Source organism: Oryctolagus cuniculus, chromosome 6 (genome assembly GCF_964237555.1).
Source record: "Oryctolagus cuniculus chromosome 6, mOryCun1.1, whole genome shotgun sequence".
NCBI lineage: Eukaryota > Metazoa > Chordata > Mammalia > Lagomorpha > Leporidae > Oryctolagus > Oryctolagus cuniculus.
In genome coordinates, this window is record NC_091437.1 from 24,307,926 (window position 1) to 24,331,293 (window position 23,368).

The following is a 23,368-nucleotide window of genomic DNA, read 5'->3' on the forward strand; positions in this document are numbered from 1 at the left end:
GCTTCAGTCAAAGAAAACATCAACTCTGTTCTTTTCTTCCAGACTGACCTCCTGGTTTAGGACTGTATTTAGCTTCCCATAATAACTGACCTCTGGTCTTTATCCTGCCCCAATCTGAGAGTCTTCCTGGACTCCTGGTCTCAGCCTTCTCCAGTTCATCTTTATGTGGTGCTCCTCCACTGTACTGGGTTGAATAGACTGTCCTCTCCCCTACACCTAATGCATGTCCTTCCTGGAGCCTCTTTGGAAAATAGGGTAGTTACAGGTGTAATTTTTTTTTTTTTTTTTGACAGGCAGAGTTAGACAGTGAGAGAGACAGAGAGAAAGGTCTTCCTTCTGTTTGTTCACCCCCTCAAATGGCTGCTATAGCCGGCACGCTGCACCGATCCAAAGCCAGGAGCCAGGTGCTTTTCCTGGTCTCCCATTCGGGTGCAGGGCCCAAGCACTTGGGCCATCCTCCACTGCACTCCTGGGCCACAGCAGAGAGCTGGACTGGAAGAGGAGCAACCAGGACAGAATTTGGCACCCCAACTGGGACTACAACCCAGGGTGCCGGTGCTGCAGGCGGAGGATTAGCCTAGTGAGCTGCAGCATTGGTCAACAGGTGTAATTTTTAAAATGAAGTCCTACTAGAAGAGGGTGGGCTCTTAATCCAAAATGACTGGTGTCTCTTTAAGAAGTAAAGAGGCACAAAAGCACATGGAGATTACCATACGATGACAGAGGCAGAGACTGGTGAGACATTGGCAATCCAAGGATCAGTGGCAACTGCCAGACACTAGGAGGTGGCAAGGAAGGATTGTCCTGTAGTAGAGCCTTCAGCGAGTGCATGACTCTGCTGATACTTTGTTTTTGGACTTCTAGTCCTTGGCACTTGAGACAATAAGGTTCTGTTGTTTTAGGTCACCAAGCTCACAGTACTTACTACAGCGGCACTAAGAAACCAAGACACACAGCCAGACTGAATTGGGTGTCCATCAGGAAGGATTCTGGGAGCCCAGAAAAGCGTTGCCTGCATCTAATCTCTTCTTAGCCTGTCATTCTCAAAATTCCAAGGATGGGAGGAGGGGAGGTATGAGAAGGGACCTATCCCAAGCCTTTATTTATATGAAAACAAGCTCCAATTTAGTACAAATCAGAGCAAAGAGTCAGTGATACCCCTCCTCTATTGAAAAGTTATGTTAATCCTGCAGCCAACAGGGGGAGAAATGAGTCTCTGAAATATGGAAAATGTAGTGGAAGATTAAAAGCCAATGGAATCCTTTCCATTCCGAGATTATCATTTCCAAACCCATTTCCAAGTAAACCCTTAGTGCTGGTGCTTTACAGTGATCAATTTGGCCAAGCCCGGGACACATCCTCTTCTACCTCCAAAGGTCAGGTTACACAAATGGAATCCACATCACTGCCCTACCCTCCTCCTGTTTCACTAGGATTACTTTCTGCTTTGGAGGAGAAGGTAAAAAGCTGACTCTGTTGTCCCTGCCATAGGAGAATCAAGTTCTTCATTGAGAAGAAAGCTGTCCTGGAAACAGTCAGGAATCAGTCACCACCTGCCAGTGCTGCTGTGGCTCCTTTTGTAAAAAGTCACCTATGGTTGAGATGCACTTGTTCTTTTGCACTCATAGGCCTTTCACCCTCCTAGGAAGGTCTCATATTCACATAGCATCTTCCATCCCCTTTCATTATTGTCCTCTCTAGTCCATTTTTGACAGTAGGAGGAGTGAATCTTTCCAAACTTTAGGTAAGAGTCACCTATGCACCTGCTGAAAGCATCCAATGACTGTTCACTTTATAGCAAAGTCCAGCTAATTACAGGTAAGGCCATGGCTGTGATCCTCTTCACCATCCCTATCACCTCCCACTTAGCACATGGAATTATCCCATAACTTGGAACAATTTTAAGAGTCAGAACTAGGGAAGAGAAAATAGCGTACTGGAGTTGGCTAGAAAACTGACAGACAGTTACCAGTTAAATAAAACTATTAAAAGGAGATGTTACAGGTTTTAAACAGATTTTTTAGACTATTTCAAATATATATACATTGCATAAAACCTCATTGCTTTAACAGAGGATCAGATTCTAGTTCTAAGTCAAATAGACTAATAGCTTTTGCTTTCCATCTGCTGATTTCTTTGATTTACATTTGAAATAGCCATTTAGAAATCTCCAAATGAAGACAGCATTTTCTAAATAAGATAACACATCAAATTTCAACCTCAGTTACTTTAAAGTGGTGATGAACTATTTTCTTATGGATGATTTATGAAAACATGTTAGCAAACCCAAATAGTTTCTCCATAGGATATAAGGTGCTAAGAGTACCAAAGTTTACATTTAGACACATTTATCTCATTTGCTTTAGCCAGTTTGCATTTAGCAATTACACCTGGATGACTGACGATGCTTATATTGTACTATACCTCTATCTGAATTATGGTCAAAATTACATTCATATGGAATTCTACTCCTTTTATAAAACTCCAGCTATAAATCAGTGATGTTAAACCAGAGACTAGAAAATCCACCTTAGGGACTATAATGAGTGCTGATTACCCATTGCTATATCATCAGAAACCTGCTAAAATAAATTGCAAAACAAGTTTGGTAAGTTACAAAGCAATACTTTTAAAGGCAATAATCTTCCTAGATTCAAAGAGAGAAATTCCTTTAAATCCAATGTCCAGCTACAGCTGATCCAAATTTTCATGCATGAGATTATTCTTTACCAAAGACATCTTTTTAGCTTTTAATTGAATTTGGGTCTAGTTTTCTTTTTACACACACACACACACACAAAGAACACCTTAGGCCAATGATGCCCTAGTCAGCAGTTAGCTACTTGGGACTGCATCTGAAACAAAAGTTCAGGCAGCTGCCATACGGGTCCCATGGGTGACTGTGGGCTAGGGGCTGATGTGCCAGCCACAAGAAGTCCACTGGAGATTGTTTATCATTGTGTTAGGTTTAATGGGAGAGGGCATCCATCAGAGTAGATGGACACCCTTCTGGCTGTGGAGAGAGTTTTTTAAGGAGAATCTGATAGGTGAGAGTAAGGACAATTAGGGGAAAGGTGATGTGTCTGGAAATAGTATTTGACTGGGTGAGTTGGCTGGTTTGAAGGTCCAGTAGTCTTGATCATTATTTCACATAAGTTGGGAGAGATCTCTCAATGTGAACATTGCTGGCATTATGGCCCTCTTGGTGCAGGGTGGGAGAGATGCCAGTGTGGCTAGGTTAGGAGGGAGGTTTAGGAAGAGAGAGAGGCAACTTTGGCTTTGGCTGTTAACCCAGAGCTAATGAACAAAGTATCTAGGAAATGCTCCCTAATGGGACCATGAAATCAAGTTTGTAAGAATTGAGACCTGGTGAGGTCAGCTTGATAATTCTAAGGCGGGGACAAAACCCATCAAAAGACCTGATTATCCTGTCTGGCTTGCTCATGATAAAACAAAAGAGCCATCAAAAGGGTGGGATACCTACTTTGTTTTGCAGTGAACTGGGAGCTCAGAAGAATGGAATCACCACTCCCTTGCTATTCTTATGGTAAAATTAGAACAGGAGGGAGCAGGGCAAAGACCAGTTGGAGGATGAGGGTCAGAGGGTGATGACATGGAGAGAGGGCCTGTTCCGAAACTTGCCTTTGCTTCTCCAAGAAGAGGGTGTTAGAGAGGATGATGGATAAGGCAGGGGGAGTAAACTTTGGGCAAAGGCTAATTCTGAGATGATAAGGTTTGAATTCCCAGGCAGGAAGGGGAGGTACAATGAGCGAGACAGTGAGAGCTGGAGTTTTTGTTTTTTAGTGAGAGCTTTGGAAATAAGAGAGTTTGAACTGGAGAACACTAGTGGAGACAAAGGCTTAGACATAGGAAATCTTCATTTTCCAAATGCTCAAAGAAGTGTTTGAGATCCCAATAATGTTGGGGTTAAGTGTGTCATTAAGCAGACATTTGGACTGAGTTGTTGACATTGAGAGGAGGATCAGATCGAATGTGGGAAGAAGCTCCCATGGTGACCGGTAGTCAGATTGGTGGGTATCAGGCATCCCCGATATCACCGCTGTCCAACAGGAGGATATGGAACAGAGAGAGTGGAGGTCGTCATCCACGCACCCACTGGAGCTCAGGACATAGCTCGCAGAAGGGAAATGTGTTGAGTCATCACCCACACTGTTGCCTGGACACAGAGGCACGAGGCCATAGGAGTTGTAGTGCCTGGTACCATGACTTCGTGGTGAAGTAGAGCAGAACCACAACCCATAGAAAGTCACACTGAGAGGATCCTCTGCCCACCCCGTCTTACCTCAGGAATTTGAAAGGCTGGTGAGTGGATGGAGATCATGGAGCATTTGGAGGTTTGGAAGGAGGTCTCTGGGTGTGTTTTGTGGCTGGCAGAAATCCAGGATCCCAAAGCAGCTCACATCCCTGGGGGGAGAGCACGGTTGATGGGATGGGAAAGGCTGGGTCTGAGTCATGGCACCAAGGTAAGGCCACCACAAAACACACCAAACACTAGAGTAAGGGAAAGGGTTTATTGATGAGGGAAATCCAGTAGGCTGAAGGGAAGAGGCAAGACACAAAGAAGGGAGAGAGAGGAGTCCAGAGAAAAAGATCAAGAGAGAGCATGTGTGCAGGAATCAGGTCCTGTTAAACCTTTGCCGGGTAGGGGGCAGGGAAGTAGGAGCAGCAAATCCCATTAGGGTGGGGGTGGAGCTGACACCTGTGATTGGGCCATCTGGTCACCAGGCTTCCAGCAATGGCGGTGGGGGCTAGAGCCTAGGATGGTGTCCAGGACATAAATCACACCACAGAAAAGACTGTGCCATTTTTACTAACACTTATTCCTGCAAATGGCCTATGCTTGGCTACTGTAATTTCTCTGGGCCTCTCTTCTCCCTCTCTGCACCGCCTTCTTTCATGTGCTATTTCTATGCCTAGAAATGCTATTCCCATGCCCTGTTGTCTTTTTATCTTTTTTATACCCATGGCTTTCAGTTTAAACACGGCTTCCTCTGAGGGGTATTCTGACACACACAGCTGCTCCTCTAAGTCAGCCCTTTGGAAGCTGCGTTTTTATTTCCTAGCATGATTTTTAATGCTGCCCTTTTTGAGTGTGTGAGTATCTGAAGAAGGCCTACCTCTTTCAGAAGACAAGAGCTCTTGGAAGGCAGGGACTTTATCATGTTCATCCTTTTGTCTCAGCACCCAAACCAAGCCTTGGTCACTAAGTATTTGTCATATGAGTGCTGAATGTCCAGTTAGTTCCGTAACTAGGCTGCCCCTCGCTCTTTGTTTTGTGAGTCTGCAGACCCTGTCCGCATCTCCCTATGCTGGCATGTGTTTTCTGCATTCATTCTGAATGTGAACTTGCTGCTAACAGAGCTTCCATGGTGGTGGTGTGTACAGCATGCTTGATGCGTGCTACCCTCCCGGATTAATTTACACAATGCTGTGACTTTCGTCAGAGAAAAATCACTGCATTTCCATTTGATGTAATTTGCACTACTACCCCTTGGTTAATTTTCTCAGAGAACTGTGTTGGTTTTCTGTGTATCTCTGATATTTCAGATTGATAGTTGTACTTGTGTAGGAAATGATTTTTCCATTTTGTTTTGTGTGTAGTGACGTAGATATTTTTCAAAACATAATCTCTGTCTTTATTTGGCAAGGGCTGTGCCTGCCCATTTCCTCCCTCCTCTGCCTCTGCTTCTCTGTCTTGTAAGCCCACATTACTTCTTTTCACTGTCAAATTTTAGTGGAACTCTTGGCTTCTCAGTTCCAGTGGTCTGCGTTTTTCTAATTGGAAAATATTCCCATGGTCTGTTTTTAACCATGGAGCGCACATGTACAGCCTAGTTTTTTTTTCTTTCTTGTTCTAGAAAGATCTGAGTGGTTGAGAAGCTTAGTAGAAATCAGCAAGACTTTCAGAATACAGGAGGTGCTGAAATTTAAGCCCTGTTTATTGGGAGGAAAAGTTGTGGCTCTGAAAAATCCAGTGGGCTTTGGAAAACCAGAAGGGATCACGGTTGGGCTCTCTGGTGAAAACTTAATAGTGCTTAATTGTGTCAGATTCCTTGTGAAGAGTTTTCATATTCTTGATCTCACTTAATCCTTTATCTCACTAAGACTCTGAGAGGTCACTGTTCATTAATTCACTCAGCAACTCATTTATTTACTGAGCTAATGTTTGCTGAATATTTAATATGTACCTAGACTTTATGGAGGTTAAAACAGGATGAGATGTAAAAAGTTTTTAGCAAATTGGTGATTCATGATGTCACTTAAAGAGATGAACAGATAGAGCAAGAGCAAATTTTTGCATGGGGAAACAAGCATTCAGTTTGGACAGATTACAACTGAAATATTCTCTCCTTCCTACCCCTTGTTTTTCAAATAAGAAAGTTAACTTCTAATAGATGCCTAAGATTGCATGGGTGGTAGGTCATGGAGCTCAGGTCAGTCTGATTCTGGGGCCAAACCCTGTGCTGTGCTCTCCCTAGCTTTGAAGAGAAGTCTGGCTTACCAGAGACTGTCCCTGCCATTGTCCTCTTCTAGCAAAGTGACCTCCTGTTTGCCACCTGAATTACCTGTCGCACAGTGTATGCTATCTCCCTGTATTGTGGATGCTGATACCTTTGGCACAAACCGTGGAAGAGGAATATCATCTGATTTTAGGCATTATTTGTGACCCAATGAAAAATTGTCATTAAAGGACAAATTAATTAGCTTACTTTTTTGTGATGACTCACTAATGAGTGCTCTGGCAAGCGTGTTCCTCCATTCACTTAGGCAGAAAAGTAGAAAAAGACAAATCAACCATGGATAGAAACTACCTTTGTCCCTTTTCCAGAGATAAGCCAGTCCCTGGGTCTTGCCTTCAGGTATGTGATCTATAACCATGGCTCTAGTGTCGACCTGCCAGTAGGCACACATGCTCTGACTGCAGCTCACCTGCACGTGTTTAGTGAGGGGTCACTAAGTATCTGTGATCTTCCTCACCTCTCCTCATGTTCTGAATCACCTGATGGCACAGGGCTAGGATGACATAGCTAAATACACCTGCTTTGAAGAATGGCCTGCCAGATTTTCTTACACACACACACCTCTCTCTCTCTTTCCCTTTCTCTCTCTCTCTCACACACACACACTCACACACACACACAGACACACACACTTCCTTTTAAGATCTGTAGCCTTCACAGCTTAAATAATATTTTCCCAATGGAAAAGCAAACGGTTTTCAACCCATTTCTTGCATGTTGAGCAGACATTTGTTTATTCTATCAGCCAAGCTTTCAAACAGCAAGGCAATGTATTTTCCTATGGTGTTGATCTATACATTTTTAAAATCCTGAAAATATTCAAAGCCCATGAGAAACTGGTGCAAACAGTAGCAATGGGAGTTGGGAGCAACAGACCTCTCTGGGTTTCAGTGCTGCCTCCAACCCAGGCTGGGCTTCACTGAAGCTTCCCATCTCCCTGGCTTCAGACCACCAGAATGCAAATGTGCTCTGAGCTTCCACCCTGCCCCCCAATACAAAGTCACTCCTCTTTTTCCCTCCTCCTTCCCAGTCCATTTGATAAGTTTGCAAGCAGATTACAAACTGTCATCTCAACAGCTTTACCTTCCACAATGAGTTCTCACTAGAAATCACAGCAGGTGGCAAATTGGTCTGATTTATCATTATTTGCATTTTTAATTTGTGATATTTTAGGCCTAGAAAGTTTTTTATGGGTCTTAAAATGACAGCATAAACATTGATACATAATTCATCACCTGTTTTTCATAATACACTTGGGTAGCAACCCACTGATGAACAGAGAAACCACTAATGCTTTTAGTAGGGTGAACTTACAGCTTCAGCCCTCTTGCCTCCTCCCCACTCTGAGGCCTGTAAGTAGAGATTACTTGTAACTGAAGCACAGGCAGATTCCATGCTGACATTGTATCAACAGGAAAAGGCTCTCAGTTGTAGTTTTGCTGTTCTCTGGAAAGACCAAGTGTTAAATAGCTGAGATCCTATGTGTGTTGGTCATCTATAGTTTTCTGACTTGGGAATATTGGATGCTTTTAAATTGAAGTAAAAAGTGAGACAGTGAAAAGGGATCCTTCCTCCTATCCTGCTGTCTCTTTTCTTCCAAAGCCCTAAACCTCAGTATCTAGTATTTCTTTGTCATACTTTTCTCCCAACCTCTTTCTGACCCATCAGACATTGCTGCTGCCATAACTGAGTTGGAAGAATGATAAACATCTCGCAACAGATGGACACAGTGCTGAGGAATTTGGGAAGAAACCAACAAAATAAAAGAGATAAAAGGGATCCTAGGTAATTTTATCAGAGGGATGATTAGTGAAGAAAACTAAGAAGACTAATTCAAAAGAGCTGCAGCGATGTTGTTATATTCTTGGTGGTGAGAACCGTTACCTACCGACGTCAACAAATTCTTTATTTTTCTTTGGTACTCTAGGTGCTTCTGCAGAGAAAGAGCTTGTTCTATCAGAATGAAGCACCTCTGAATCATACAACACACACCAGTCTTCCTGTTCTCCAGCTCTGACCACGTCGGTAAGCCAGTAAACCAAAATGTCACTTGCTGGCAGTGCACCCAGACCCCATTTTAGATACCGTGGGTAAGATCAAGAACACACACTCTGGCCTCCATATACCGTACAGTTTAGCAAATGGCTGGTCTGCAGTTCTTCAGTGTGTGTGGGTTTCATTCTTCCAACCAGTCTGCACTCTAGAGCTTCCCCATTTCACCATAACCAAAGCCATAGTCAGATGCCTCTGTTGAGTCCATATGTGTAAGAGTTGACACAATAGGTAAACATAATCACTTGCTTCATCAGTTGAAGTTACTATCCTTTTGGGATTTCTCTCCTTCCCTTCATCAGGCATTTCTAGAGTGTGAACCAGCTTTCAAGGGACCATTCAAGGTAATGGGGAGGCCACAGTGGCCATATCAAGTTTTAATATCTTTCTAAACCCAAGAAGATTAGAGAGACATAAGAAATCATTGAACAGCTATATAATTTCCACACCAAAAATAATGGCTTGCTATTAGGCATCAGACTTCTGCCACAGTTTACTGGAGGCCTTGACAATGGCTTCTCTTCTTACTAGACTAGACTCTATTTTGGTAATGAATTAAAAGGACTCGAAAACAACAGCCAGGGCAACTGAATCCAGGTTTTTTCATGGATGTTTTCTCATCAGGAAGTCACTCCTAAGTGAGTATTTTCGAGGATGTGGGGGATGACATATGATATTTCCAGTGAGACTCTGATAGCTTTGTATACAATTGATGACACTGGATTGTCACCGTAACATGTGGCTGTAAGAGCATCATCCTGTCCCTTGAAAGTAGTACAGACTCATCAGAACCCTTCCACTTGCGCTTTATTCTTTTATTACAATCTGACTTCTCTCCTGCTGTGCTGCTCTCTTCTCTCAGATGATTTATAATGTCAGGAATGCATACACAAGAACAGCTGAGTAAGTGATAAAGTTCTGAAGGAACCGTTATGTTCTTTTATAATGCACCATTTGTTGACAATCTGAAAGACATTATTTCCAACAGAGCTAACTTGGGGGATGTAAAGAGTCAGCAAATATATTTATCTTAATTCTTATTCTATGTAAATGACTGTAGGGGAGATTTGTCGTCATGTTGAGTATATCCTTAATTGTCCACAATTTTCATAACTTATTTTTTAAAATTAAAACATCATAGTGTTGTAGGCAGGCTTTCAACAGATTTCCAGATTTAGATGTTAGGTATTCTAAGATATGCCAGACTTTGGGTTTTAGTAAAGGAAACAAATGGCTCAGATGCATTCCTAAATGTTATTCTAGCATTGTTTTATTTAGTAAGGCTGGCATGCTCCCTGATAGGAGATAAGTAGAGAATTGTACAATTATCCACATAATCTGATCCAAAAAACATTTATCACTTGAATTTTTTTTTATTGTGGCTAGAAATATCTGAATTAATTGGCTTAGCTATTCCTTTCAACATGGCTTTTGAACAGTCATTCTGGAGACTGGGGAGCAAGCAAGATTGCACCCAACATCCCTAGGACATCGTTGGCTATGATGTTGATAGATGAGGTTTCTTGTCCAAAAACAAGAGGAACAGCTACATTCTTGGGAATGCCACTGGGTGATCTCTACATCTACATATACCAAGTTCACCAGTTTATGGATGAATTCATGAACAATGATGGGTTTAGGAAGGTGTCTCCAATTTAGTGGATGGGTCTATGATGGGAGGACAAAAGATATAAAATTAGCTTAATTCTAGGATTTTATTCACAGTCTGTGGTACCCTGCAGCTTCCTGTTGGCCTAGTCTTTCTGTTGCTGGCTTTTGGGTGATATCAGCACACAGAGAGACTTCCATGGCCTCATGTATATACAAGTGAGTGTTCTCCCTCTTTAGTCCCAGTTCCTTACAATTCACTTACTCCAATTCATCTCCAGCCAAGTAACTTTCCCAAACCCTACTTTTTATCACATTAGTCCCCAAATCATAATCTTTTAATAATACTCTTTTTCCTATAAGATAACATTCAGAGTGCTCAGCCTGACATGCAGGGCCCTCTGAGGTCTGCCCCCAATTCATCTTTAGTGTGCCTCACAAGGAGTCTGTGTTCTTATCACACAGGATTTCTCATCATCTCCTCTCTGCCCTGGGCCATCCTAGACCTCGTCTTTAATTGCCTCTTTCAAATATTCACCTCTCTCTTTCCACTGATCTTGTTTCTTTTGCTTAGTGAAGCCCAACTCAACCCCATCTCCTCCTTTGAGATCTCCCTGAACAACATGCCCTGGGTGGGGGGGTGGGTTCTCTTTTGCTCGGAGTAGGCACCCATCCTTGGCCATTTAACTGCGTCCTTTGCAGGGACAGTTCTTGCACTGATACCTTCTTTGGATGATGACGTTTCACTTGCTAATGACATCTTTTCTCCACTTGAGTGTCAAGCATGTATGATACCTATTTGTATGTGCCATGGCACCTAGGAATATAGTCTCTGGTCAGGTGGCAGGATGAGAAATAGTGATCTCAGCTGTGGTTCCTACTCTCTCAGCCTCACCTTCTCTTGTGAGAAGTCCCTTTGCCATTCAGATAAAGATAATTGAGACTCTGAATAGCCAGTACCTAAACAAGGCCTTTTATTCCTGGTTTCCTGGTTGAATTGGCTGTGGGGTCTGAGGGCCTCATGTTAGCTATATATGAGCTCTCTTTACCTCTGTGCCCACATATAGAATGGAGGTAATGACAGTAATCATGCCATAGGAATGTTGAGGATATTAAATAAGATCATTTAGGTAAGGCAGTTAGTGCTTGATGCACATAAGTGCCCACTAAATGTTTGCTTTTATCATTATTAAACATGGTGTCAAAAGACTTTCCTACAGTAAGTCCCAGTCTTCTCTATTGGGAGAGCACAAGATCATAGTTGATGCATGGACTTTGGAGATGAAGGAATCATAAGGGGTCTGATTACAGGACCTTGCCCTGGGCCTATCTATGGGAGCAGGGACAGGGAGGTGGGTAACAAGCTCAATTCTCCTGGGAGAGTTTCGTTTTTGTTTTCATGTACTCCCTCCTCAGCTTATTTTCAGGACTACAGCAATAGCTTGCCAGGCTTAGGAAAGGCTACAGCCAAGTCTTTCTAGCTTTAGACTGAGACTAAATCTAATGTCAGTATAGCCTAGGATGGCATAGAGATATGAACAAGACAGATCAAAAGCATGCAGGTAAAACAAGACAGCTTAGATCTGCTCTAGGGACTGACCTCAGGCTGCTGGATGTCCCCAACACTACTAAGCTCCTTGGGGGAGAGCGGAGGTATGTACAACTGAGCTACAGTATAACTCTGCCTGTGTGTTGCTTTTCTCTTAACTGTATGGATTTGTCCTGAAGTCACTTCTTTGCTGCAATTATGTAGGCTAGAATTTTCCACCTAATGGGCTGCTTTTCCCTCAGCCTCCATCTGCCACAAATGAGGTATGTCCTTTGCTTCCTGGAAGCCTAACCCACCCTTTGATTCTGTAGGGTGATAACCCTCTTGTGACTAGACACACCTGAGGAGCCCACAGGGCACTCTGCCCACGAGGTGGTGAGTGGGAGTTACCTTGAATTCAGTCTCAATGTTGGCTAGTCTGGCTAACTCGTTGCTTAGCTCCAGTGCGGTGAGGACAGGGTCTTCGCTAGACAGGGACAAGTAGGCAGCGCTTGCCAGGCCCTTGTAGGCGTTCATGCGTGAGCGTGAGTGACTGAAGGAGTCCTTGCGCTGCTTCTCAGTGCACTCATTGCACTTACAGAAGTAGTCATGGGGCCGCTCAATGCGTGCACCCTTGAGCAGCAGGATGTGCACGATCTCGTACTCCTGGCAGTGGGCTGCGAGGATGATGGGCGTGATGTCGTGGGAGAAGCGTGTGCCATCCTCATCGTAGGCATAGAAGTCGTCGTCCCGCAGCTCCTGCTCCAGTGGGCTGAGCGTCAGGCGCTGGCCCTGTGCAAAGGCCGGGTGGTTGAGGATGGCTTCCACGATGCGAACATAGCCCTTGCTGATGGCCAGTAGCAGCGCATCCCCCACTCGCGCCAGGTTCTCCTTTTTGAGCAGCAGCTCGGTGACCTCTAGGTGCTCGTTGCCCACTGCCAGCTGCAGTGCGTTCTGCCCCATGTAGTCTACACAGTTGAAGTTGAGGGTCTTGGACTCCTCCAGCATTTTCCGGACCACTGGGATGTTGCCATACTCAGCCGAGTCCAGGAACCGCTCCTCCTCGGGTGTCAGGCTCGTGCCCTTCTCGTTGAACATGTAGGCAGGACCTCGGATGGCCTGGCGGCGACCCTTCTCTCTCAGCGTCGTATGCCGGCGCTGCATGTTTTTGAAGGTGCTACTCCCCAACCTGCGGGTGACAAGGCAAAGGCACTCGGTTACTCTCCTAGAGGCCCGCAGGTTGCTCCCCAGTCATGGAGCAAGCAAAAATTGTCGAAGTAAAAAAGAATATCTTGATTGGAGCCTTTTAAGAAATTATGGAACCTGATTAGGGATCATAGTCTGAATCATTGTGATTAAGGCAAATTGGATCACCTGAACTGGTTTTTGAACTGGATGTACTCTGACTTCCTTATCCAGCCTCTCCATCTCTTGGTTTAGGTGGAGTGTGATGGGAGGTGGGGGTGGGGAGGTGGGAGACATGTGGTTGTCGGTTTTACTTCCTTTTACATAAACTTGAACAAGTTGCTTGGTCCCTATTCACTTTAGTTTTCTTACTCACACAACATGAGTAACTTTTCATGCACCATAGGGTATGTAGGAGGTCTGCATGGGGTCAGTTGCATGTGGAAAGTACATGGTCATTGTTGGTTTTATTCTTTTCCTTCCCGTGATGCTCAGTTCTCCTAGGGTTATATGGTGGCAAGCCCTTAGTTACTGCTTCCTTTGATTCCGATGAATCCCCATCAATGAGCTCTCACACTGTGGTGAAAACTTCAGCAATGCCTGAATGACTGTTTCTCCATTTGATGATATTCCCCATGGAGACTGTGTTTTCTGATTCTCATGCAGTTTAAGCACCAACTACAGGGTTGAGTGTGGTAAAGTGAGTTCTAGAGTCATTGCTAGGGAATCAGCACTCCTAAGGGAGTTCAGCCAAGACTTCTTAAAATTGAACCTGAGTTTTTATGTGGATGGAAGAGATAGGGCAATTTACATGGCAGATTTGCTTCTAACTTCTTGCCTTTTCCTACTGTGGCATAGTGTAGAGGTTAATACTAATACTACAAATAATAGCAGGTAATGTTTATTAAGTACCTATTATATGCCATGTGATAAGCATTGCACATACATCAACCTATGTAGTTCTTTGTACCGAACCTATGAGAAAGATCCTGTAACTGTCCTCATCTTAGATGAAGGCACTGAGAGAAAGGGGGGCTGAAAAACAGGTTTTGAATTCAACAGGCTTAGGGTAGAAATCCTGGCTTTATCATATGCCTGAGTTGTGACTCTGGAAAAATGACCTAACCTTAGTTTAATTAGGTTTTTTAAATGGGAAAGTAGAGAATACAAGTATTGTGCAATTTGAGCTCAGTTCTAGATATTCCATCTCCAGCTAGCCTTGAGACCTTAAGCAGGTCACCAGATTCTAGGTTTCAGATAACTTAACTGTAAAATACAGGGCCTGCATCAGCTGTTTCCTAAGCCTTCACCAGCTTGGACGTGTTCAACTTGTCTGATTCTCCAGTTGGTCCTATGTGTATTTTCTACTTGCCTTTTCTAGTCTAGCCTTATCACATTACTCAGATAATATTAGAATGGCATAAATTTTAGCAAGAAAGCATCTGATATTAAGTACATTAGGATTTGTTTTTAACTATTTTCCATGGTCTCTTTTGTTCTTGGTTATATCTCCATGTGTGAAGGATACTCAGTACTCCAGAAAAGTACAGAAGTAACCACTGAAGGAGGCTTGTAAATGAAATCTAGATTTTTCAGATTTAAAATATCTCATATCATAGAGTCTTGGGAATTTTAAAATTTTGGTCTCTGTTAAGTTTTTCTGCTCATTTTACCCTTTGACCTGCACAAACCCCTTTTATTTTAAAAGCTTTTTAAGAGGCTTGTTCTCTGGTGCAAAGCAAGACTGGAGGTTGAGCATGGTGTTTTAATCCTGCCTGGGGCTGAGCCATGCTTCTCATGGGAACAGCTACTAAACTATACAGGGGAGCAGCTTCTTTAACTGCAAAAAATTAAAAGGAGTAATTCTGAGCAACTGTGAGTGATTAATCCTCATAGAGACTCTGTCCGCCTTAAAAAGAGCGACTGAACTGAAGTGCGCTTTGAGAAAAGATTGCTGAGGAAAGATGGTCAGGACTGAAGCTCCAGAGCTCTTTTTGAGCCCATTTCTTCAACCCTGTCATCATTCCAGGGATAGTGGCTGCTTTTTGGTGCCAAAGGTAGACCATAGATTGGGAATCCCACAGAAACCTTTATAGGAGAGAAGGGTTTACTAACTGGATTTCAGGAGAGATATGAGTAAGTTGAAAACTGAGCAGTAATTCTCTTTGTGTGCCCAAAGGACCTTGTTTCAGGTGATCCAATGATACAGCCACACATAGGTGAAGGCTGAGCCCACAGTAGACTAGTAATTTTTCTAGTGGAATTACTCAGCTTGCCCTTTGATAGGTTTCTGCCCCTCTCTGAAGCATCTCTCTGGGCTTAGCCATCACAATGCAACCCAAGAAAAATCAGTTTCTTCTCAACAGCATGTGTGAGCAGTCTGTCAGATATGAAAACTCAGCAGTCCTAGAAGAGGCGGGCACTTTAGCTGGATTCCGTGTCATTTTCCAGTAGAAGTCTGCCTAAGAGGGAGAATGGTTCAGATCACAGGGTCAAGGGTGTGCAACTATTACATGGCAACAAGCCTTGGGAGGTATTAATGTGAAGGAAATACAATGACTACTAAACCCAGACAGCAGAGGAACATTTCCCAAGGAACATGTAAATAATCTAAATTCAGAGTTCATATGAATATCTTAGATGCTTTAGCCTAAAAACTTAAGGGTTGTACAAGCATTGTTTGTTAATTCCCCTCTTTAAAAAACAAAACAAAACATGAAAAGCAAAGGATCAGCATTCTCATCTTTCAGGTGAAGAAACTGAAGTTGGTGAAATGGGAAGACTAAGCTGTGGGGGAAATAATTTTTGCATGAAGGTAGAGCACTATGTAAATCTTGATGTTTCTGCAATAATTATGTTTTCTCAAAGAAAAATATATCTGTATGGCTAGTACTTTTCAGAAATTAAAATGTCCTTACCGGTTGTCATGTATTTTTCTGAATGACCTTGAAAGCAGACACCCAGATGCCGTAAGAAGTAAACAAGCCTCTCTTTCAGTCTTTAAACCTTAGCTTTGAGATACATTGAAATGCTCACAAAATTGTCAGCTCTGCTCCTTTCTTTACTGGTAGAATTTGGCATTACAGATGGAGCCTTATGACCCTCAAGTCATGTATGCATAGCAGCACGTGACGGGACAGGACATGCTACACAGTGAGATTGCTTCCAGCATGGGAGTTGCCACAGGAGATCCTGCAGCCACTCGGATCATTCGGGTGTTGAAGGAAGCCTTGTAACCTCTCTGTGGGTTTTTTGTTAGCTCTGACTCCCTGTTGCCCTGATGGCCCTTTAATGAGGCTTTTGAAGCATGTATACACCTATGATTATATTTAGTCATGTATGTTTGACATTTAATTTTTGTGTTACAGATATTCACACCAGCCATATATATCACATGAGTTGGAAAGAACCCACAGAGGATGTTGTGTCAGAAAGATAAAGTGATTTGTTTCACAACAGCTGGTGATAGAGCTTATGTTCATGAATCCATGCTGGGCTCTCGTGATCTCACCACAGTTTTAGGGCCAGTAATGAGTAAAGTAGTTCTCCCTAAAATGCAGTTGGCATTTGATTGCCCTTACTTTAGCGTTTTTCTTAAAAATGAACGTTGAATGCAAATGCCTTTTTATTTGCATATATTATTGAGATAATGAGTGATCAGACTCATCAAACACCTCAATTAGGATACTGTTTTTCATTTTCAAGAAATGCATACATTGACATTTCATGTCATTGAGAAGAAGGGTTCCAGGGAAAACAAAGCCATATTTGAGAGGAGGACTGATTATTGAATTCCCTCTTGATCTCTCCATTTCTATTTTTACCAAGCTGCTCTTACAGATGCACCAGCCAGTTTGAAGGGAGCCAGATGTCAGTAATCCATGAAAATATGGATCTTGTACCTTAAATCTGACTGCAAATGAACATGACCATAAGGTCTTCTGGAGACAGGGATTGTGGCTAATTACTGGTGAAGAAAAGGCCACTTAAGCAAATGTCTTTTTAGAGATATTTGTTGTCTTTTTTTCCCTAAGATTGCTACATGCATCAAAAGTCTCTGTGGAAATTATCCAAGCCTGAAATCAATTCAGCCTGTAGCATTTCTCAACTGTGTGTAGAACCAAACAAAATCGAGGAGTCAGATCAAGTACTGAGGAAAACCCAGCTCTGGTCCACGTGTCCTCTCCCAAGTTTCTATTCTGACTGTTAGTCCAGAGGAACAAGAATGGAGTAGTAAGTTATTTGGAGTCTTCCCCTAAATCTCAGTTCTTTCATCAACTTAAAGGGAGTAATAGAATCCATACCTCATGTTCCCGAGGACCACAGTAAGGATTTGATAATGTACGCCAGACACTCGGGATACTAGAAAGCCTCAAATGTCCATGGCAGTAGTGATGAAATCTTACACATTAATACACTTGAGTACACAATTATTTAAACTGGCCCACATTTCATTCTATACTGATATACTCAGCTATTTTTAAAAGTGATTATATAATAATAATAGTTAGCATACATTATACATTTGCCATATGCCAGGCCCTGTGCTAAGTGCTTTATATGAAATATTTTCTTAAATAGATTATGTGATAAGCTTGGCTATTTTCCTAAATGATTCTTTTAATCATAATGATTAAAATTTATTAACATTAACCACTTGCCTGCCACTCTCCTGGATTTACATGGGTTGCCATTTAAGATTTTCACAAACTCCTGTATGATTGTGCATCATTGTACTTTCCATTTAACGGACGAAGAAATGAGGCTCAGATAAATTCACTGATAAATTTCTGAAGATACACAGCTTGTGAGTGTATAGGAGGCTAGTCTGTTTGATTTCAAAGCCCATGCTTTTGGCTGGTATACCACCACTATCTCTCTTTCTTCCTGCATTTTTTCCTAAGTTTCTTTAGATTGTGAGTTGTTCCATTAGAGTGCAGGATCCTTGAGGGCAGGAGAGTGACTTGTTTAAATGGCATCTAATACCCATGAGACCTGATAAGTGATACACGGTCATAAACCTAATTACTCCTTCAATACTTGTTCTCAGTTGGTCATTTAAGAAGATCAGTAAAATAGAGATGTTAACGTTTACCAAAATCCTTCTTTTTATTAGTGCAGGAGCTATATTGTCCCATAACTGTTCTTTTCTATTTCTGACTGACAACTTTAGAAAGAAGACATGAGTTGCAGAGTAAAACCAGTTTCCAATTAGCTACACTAGAAATGATGTCTTGTAAGTTGCTAGATGAGACAGCTAATATCACATGGTATATTAAGTCCCTTGAGTGACTAGGTCAGAAAATTGAGACATCCCCACTGCTTCATAATACTAAAAAATTTACATATTTACAAAAGCATCCAGCTTCTTGCTAAGTATCATCTTTCTTATTCTGTTGAGGTTGAAATGCGATTGTGCATATAAATGACTTAGCAGTATTTAATAAGTGATCTAGTGACAAAAGATAGTAAATTTAGTTTATCACAATTTTGTTAATTGTGAGGCTAAGGCATTCAAATTTCCAACTAAGCTAGTGACAGTAACTTGTTTGTCCAACATATATGTGTATGTAGGTATGTATGTATACACACACACACATAAAAATACTACGTAATTGCCCCCATGACATACACGAGTTCATAATTTTACCAGTCAGATACTAAAGGAAACAAGCAAGCTATCCCTCTGCTACTCATTAGCATATATTATATTAAGATACACTTTACAAACAATTCTGCTGACGTAGGATACTTTTTCCAGTGCATCTTGGATTGCAAAATATAGTGTTAGTCAATGTTATTAAATAATTATTTTAGTAATTCATTTTCCACCAAATAATACCATTTAGAGAAGTTATTCTCAATGTTTTCTAGATTTGACTAGTGCTTTGTGTGTGCTCTTGCTTTTCTCTTTTAAAATTCTCATTGCCTGTTTGATACAGGGGAATTAAGAAATTGGATGTCAGCATCTCATTGTGTATAGCTCCAGCTGGAGCTGAAACACGTTCTAATAGTTGCATTAAAAAAAAAAAAGATTGGCCTTGGAATAAAATAGATATGTGTAACCTTTTGATTATTTCATTGACCTCTGTGGGCAAAGAGGGAAGTGAACATCTATTTCAGCAAAGTAAGAGAGGCCCTTAAGTTGTAAAATGACAACATTGAAAAAAGTAACATGCTGAATTTTTATATAGGGGGAGATGCTGGTTGCTTTTACTAAGCAAGAGCTCCTGATAGTGCTCATGCAAGATACCACATGCATTCTGCAATTATCCTCAGTAAGTCCCCACATACTTCTAATTTTTTTGCTGGGTTAATTACTGCCCAAGGGAATTATCTAGTCTCCTCTAAGCTTAGGAACAAATAGTTTTGGAAATAACCATTTATGAAGTTGTAATTGTGACATAGAAACTTGGTAAAGTATTAAATAACTGAGTCAATGCTATTGTTAAAAATATCTCAAAGAATGGTTTTTGCATCATATCCATAATGAATATTCTGGATTTAATGTGAGTTCATTCATAAATCTGATGTGTGCCCTGTGCTTCAGAAATAGGACCCACCAGCAGGTGGCATTCTCAGGCAAAAAATTCACTTGAGTGTCATCAGAGTCAATCATTATTGCCTTTTTTCAAATCTACCCTGAATCCATTAAGCCTTTAAATTACAATTAATGGCAATAGGATCTTGGTTCTGTCTACTCAATCATACATAAGTGAATTTACAACTTTAAACTTAAAGAAGAGATTCTGTTATCCAGAGTCTTAAAGCTCATGTCAAAGCCCTGCCAGACTACATCTCTCTTGTTAAGAGCATATCTGTTATTTTGAAATGGATGTCTAAAGGAAATATATAGCTCGCACTATATTATTAACAAGGAAAAGAGACACATAGCAACCTCTTCTTGCCACCTGTAGTTCTTTAATGGTGACTGTTATTAGAATATAGCCATTCTCCTCCTCCTCTCACCTCTATATTTAAATATGAAAATAAACACAGCCATGAAAACACCCATTTAGAAAGCTGTCAGTAGTAAAAAGAGACAACTCACACACTCTCCTCTAGGAATGAAACTATACTACTACAGCATAAAAGGACTAGACTACCAGGAGTAGTTGTCTATTTCTAAATGGCTTTGTAAACTTAAACCTCCAATAAAAGGAAAAAAAAATTCCCTAGCAACTCAACACATTAGAAAGATTTCCAGACCCTGACTCACATCTAAAAATCTAAGCAAAGCCCCAGAGAGAGAGGGCTAATAAATAAAAGTTTAATTCCATATTTCAGCGAGAAAACCACCTCTACTGGAAAAATCGATAGAAGGAATCGTCATAGCTGCTTACATGAGGGTAAAATGCGCAGGCTTGTCCCCTTCTAGATGCCCGGAAGCCGGCGCCCGGCCGCGGGAATCCGGCTCCCCATGGGCGGCCGCGGTGCAGCGCCGCTCTCCGAGGTGCTGAAGCGCGGAGCTGGTCCAGGGAGTGGAGTTGCGGAGATGCGAACGCGCTCCCCTGTTCTTTGTGCTGCAAGGGTAAAAACTCGCCTTGCAGAGCAGATCCGCGTTATGGTCCCTTTCCTAATCCGGGGGAAATTTCCCAGAGAACGTGACGGAGAAGCATCCGTGTGTGAGACTGGCATACAGCGTGGTGATGGCTTGGTAGAGTCCCCACCCCTCTGCCAGATGTAGCTTTGAAAGGGAGGCAGTAATTCTGTCTTCTCACCCTAGCCCCTCGGAATTCCCATCTACCCCTCCTCACTCCCAGAATATTGCACAGCACACGCGCGCACACATACACCCCTAGGTTATATAAGGCAGTGTGTTCTGGCTCCTGAGGTAGAATATTCGTCAATTTAAACAGATGAAAAATGAGGAATAAGTTGGTTTTCTACCTGTTGGGTTTGTGTGTTTGCAGAAGGAGAGAGTTGAGAAGAAAACTAAAACCAGAGTAGCCTGAAGTGTGACAGAGTAATTTTCTTTTGCTAAGCCTTAAGGCCACACCCCACTTTGTCTTTTGAGAGATGCATCTTCAAACTTTACCCTTTATTTTAAAAATTTATTATTTTGTTTATTATTTTTAAGGTGAACAAATTTCATATATGTTGATTTAGGAGCATGGTGATACTTTCACTGTCTAGAATTAGAAAGAGGTCATCTGTGTAGATCAAGTCTGACATTAATAAAGGAAGACTTTAAAAGGATTAGCCAGAATTTGCAACTGTTTTTTTGGAAGGAAATTCCCAATGTGAAAAGCTGTTTCTCCAACAGGCTTCTAAATCTCAGCAGCTGCTGCATTACCAAATGGTCTATGATTCTTAAACACTAAGGTGTTTAAAAAACAGCATTGTAAGGAAACCTCCTTAGTTGAAATATTACCTGACAAAGATAAAAGCCATGATTGTTTCCAGGACTTACATTGGCTGCTAAACAGTGAATCAGAGTGCTTATTCTTTGAAACCGACTTTTGGCGTAATAATTGACACTATAAAAAGACTGCAAATGCAATACTTTAGATTAAAGAGTTGGCTCATAATGCATTTTGCACACTGCCATTATAGTTTTATATGCAAATAAGAGTGCATTAGTTCATTAATATTCTACTAGCATTTTCTCTGAAGATAACGTGTGTGTGGGGAAAGACCCTGGGATTTTGATTCCCTTATTGACTATGTGGCTTTGGATATGATACTTAACCTCATGGAATCTCTGTCTCTTCACATGTAAATGTTAAATAATTAAAGGGATGACTAATGCCTTTTCCAGGAGTTGTGGTGAAAATTAATTGAAGCAGTATACACAAGGCACCCAAGGGGGTCTGCTCTGTGGCTCACTAGGTTAATCCTCCGCCTGCAGCGCTGACATCCAATACGGCATCCAATACGCTGGCATCCAATAACAGGTTCTAGTCCTGGTTGCTCCTCTTCCAGTCCAGCTCTCTGCTGTGGCCCGGGAAGGCAGTGGAGGATGGCCCAAGTGCTTGGGCCCTGCACCCGCATGGGAGACCAGGAGGAAGCACCTGGCTTCTGGCTTCGGATCGGCGCAGCGCGCTGGCTGCAGTGCGCTGGCCGTAGCAGCCATTTGGGGGGGGGTGAACCAATGGAAGGAAGACCTTTCTCTCTGTCTCTCTCCCTCACTGTCTAACACTATCTGTCAAAAACAACAACAACAACAACAACAACAACAACAAATGTCACCCAAAAAGGTTGGCCTTTAAGGCATGTGTGACACATTTGAATGTTCTCTGTATTCAAGAGAAGTTAAGGTAGATCTCTAGTTAAAACTCTTTAAAAAAGTTGACACCAAATTTTTACTCCTGTAATCTCTACACGAGTTTTCCAATATTGATGATTGTACTTTGTTGGATGCAGTACTTTTTAAAACACATTTTTAAAATTGTATTTAAGGTGTACAAATTTCTTGTATTTTATACATTCAGATTTAGAAACATAGTGATACTTCCGATCCTACCATCCCTCCTTCCCATGATCCAACCCTTCTTCTTCCTCCCTCTCCTGTCCCCACTCTTAACTTTTACTAAGATCTGTTTTCTGTTTAGTTTCACTCCTAAGGTTTACCCTACACTAAGTAAAGTTCAACAAATAGTATGAAAAAAAAAAAAAACACTGTTCCTCAACTTTTGAGCCAAGAGTTGTGAACTATCATTAAATCTCAAAATGTCCATTTCACTCCAATATATTACACTTTATGTATTCTTTTTAGTTACTCTGGTTCAGGGAAAACATGTAGTATTTGTTGTTTTGGGACTGGCTTATTTCAAGTATTATGGTTTCCAGTTGCACCCATTTTGTTGCAAAAGATAGGATTTTTTCCCTTCTGAGTAGTACTCCTTAGTGTATATAAACCATAATTTCTTTATCTAGTCATCAGTTGATGGGCATCTGGGTTGATTCCATATCTTAAGTATTGTGAATCAAGCAGTTGTAAACATGGGCATATAGGTAACTCTTTCAAATGCTGATTTCTTTTCATTTGGGTAAATTCCCAAATGTGGGATGGCTAGATCATATGGTAGGTCTATGTTCAGATTGCAAAGGCAACTCCATGTTGTCTTCCACAGTGGCTGTGGAAGTTTATGTTCCTACAGTGTATTAGGGCACCTTTTCCACCACATCCTTGCCAGCATTTGTTGTTAATTGATTTTGGATCAGTACCTTTAAAAGAAAGAATATTTCTTAAAATTAAGACTTTTTCCTTTAAAACATTTTAGTCTTAAAGGATGAGGGAATTTTATTTTTCATTAGAATTAGAAACAAAGAAGTTTAACTCATTTGAACAAAACGCTAATGAATGAAGAGGTCTTTAGTATTATACTGAGTGGGGCAGGCATTTGGCACAGTGGTTAAGTTGCCAGTTGAGGTGTTAGCTTCCCATATTAGAGTGCTTGGTTTCAGTCCAAACTCTTCCACTTCCAATTGAGCTTCATCTTAATGCATA

General features: G+C 41.6%; 1 protein-coding gene across 2 annotated transcripts in view; it reads right to left on the reverse strand.

Moving 5' to 3' along the window:
* Window positions 1-20,667, reverse strand: part of TRPC7 (transient receptor potential cation channel subfamily C member 7) — a 137,467-nt gene extending 116,800 nt beyond the window's left edge. For both annotated transcript variants that reach the window (XM_070076126.1, XM_070076125.1), the window contains exons 1-2: window positions 20,259-20,667; window positions 12,142-12,919 (exon numbers count right to left, since the gene is read on the reverse strand). In XM_070076126.1, coding sequence (XP_069932227.1) covers window positions 12,142-12,919; window positions 20,259-20,260 — 780 coding nt within the window. In that variant the 5' untranslated portion in view covers window positions 20,261-20,667. The remainder of the gene's footprint in view (window positions 1-12,141; window positions 12,920-20,258) is intronic.
* Window positions 20,668-23,368: the final 2,701 nt, after the last annotated feature.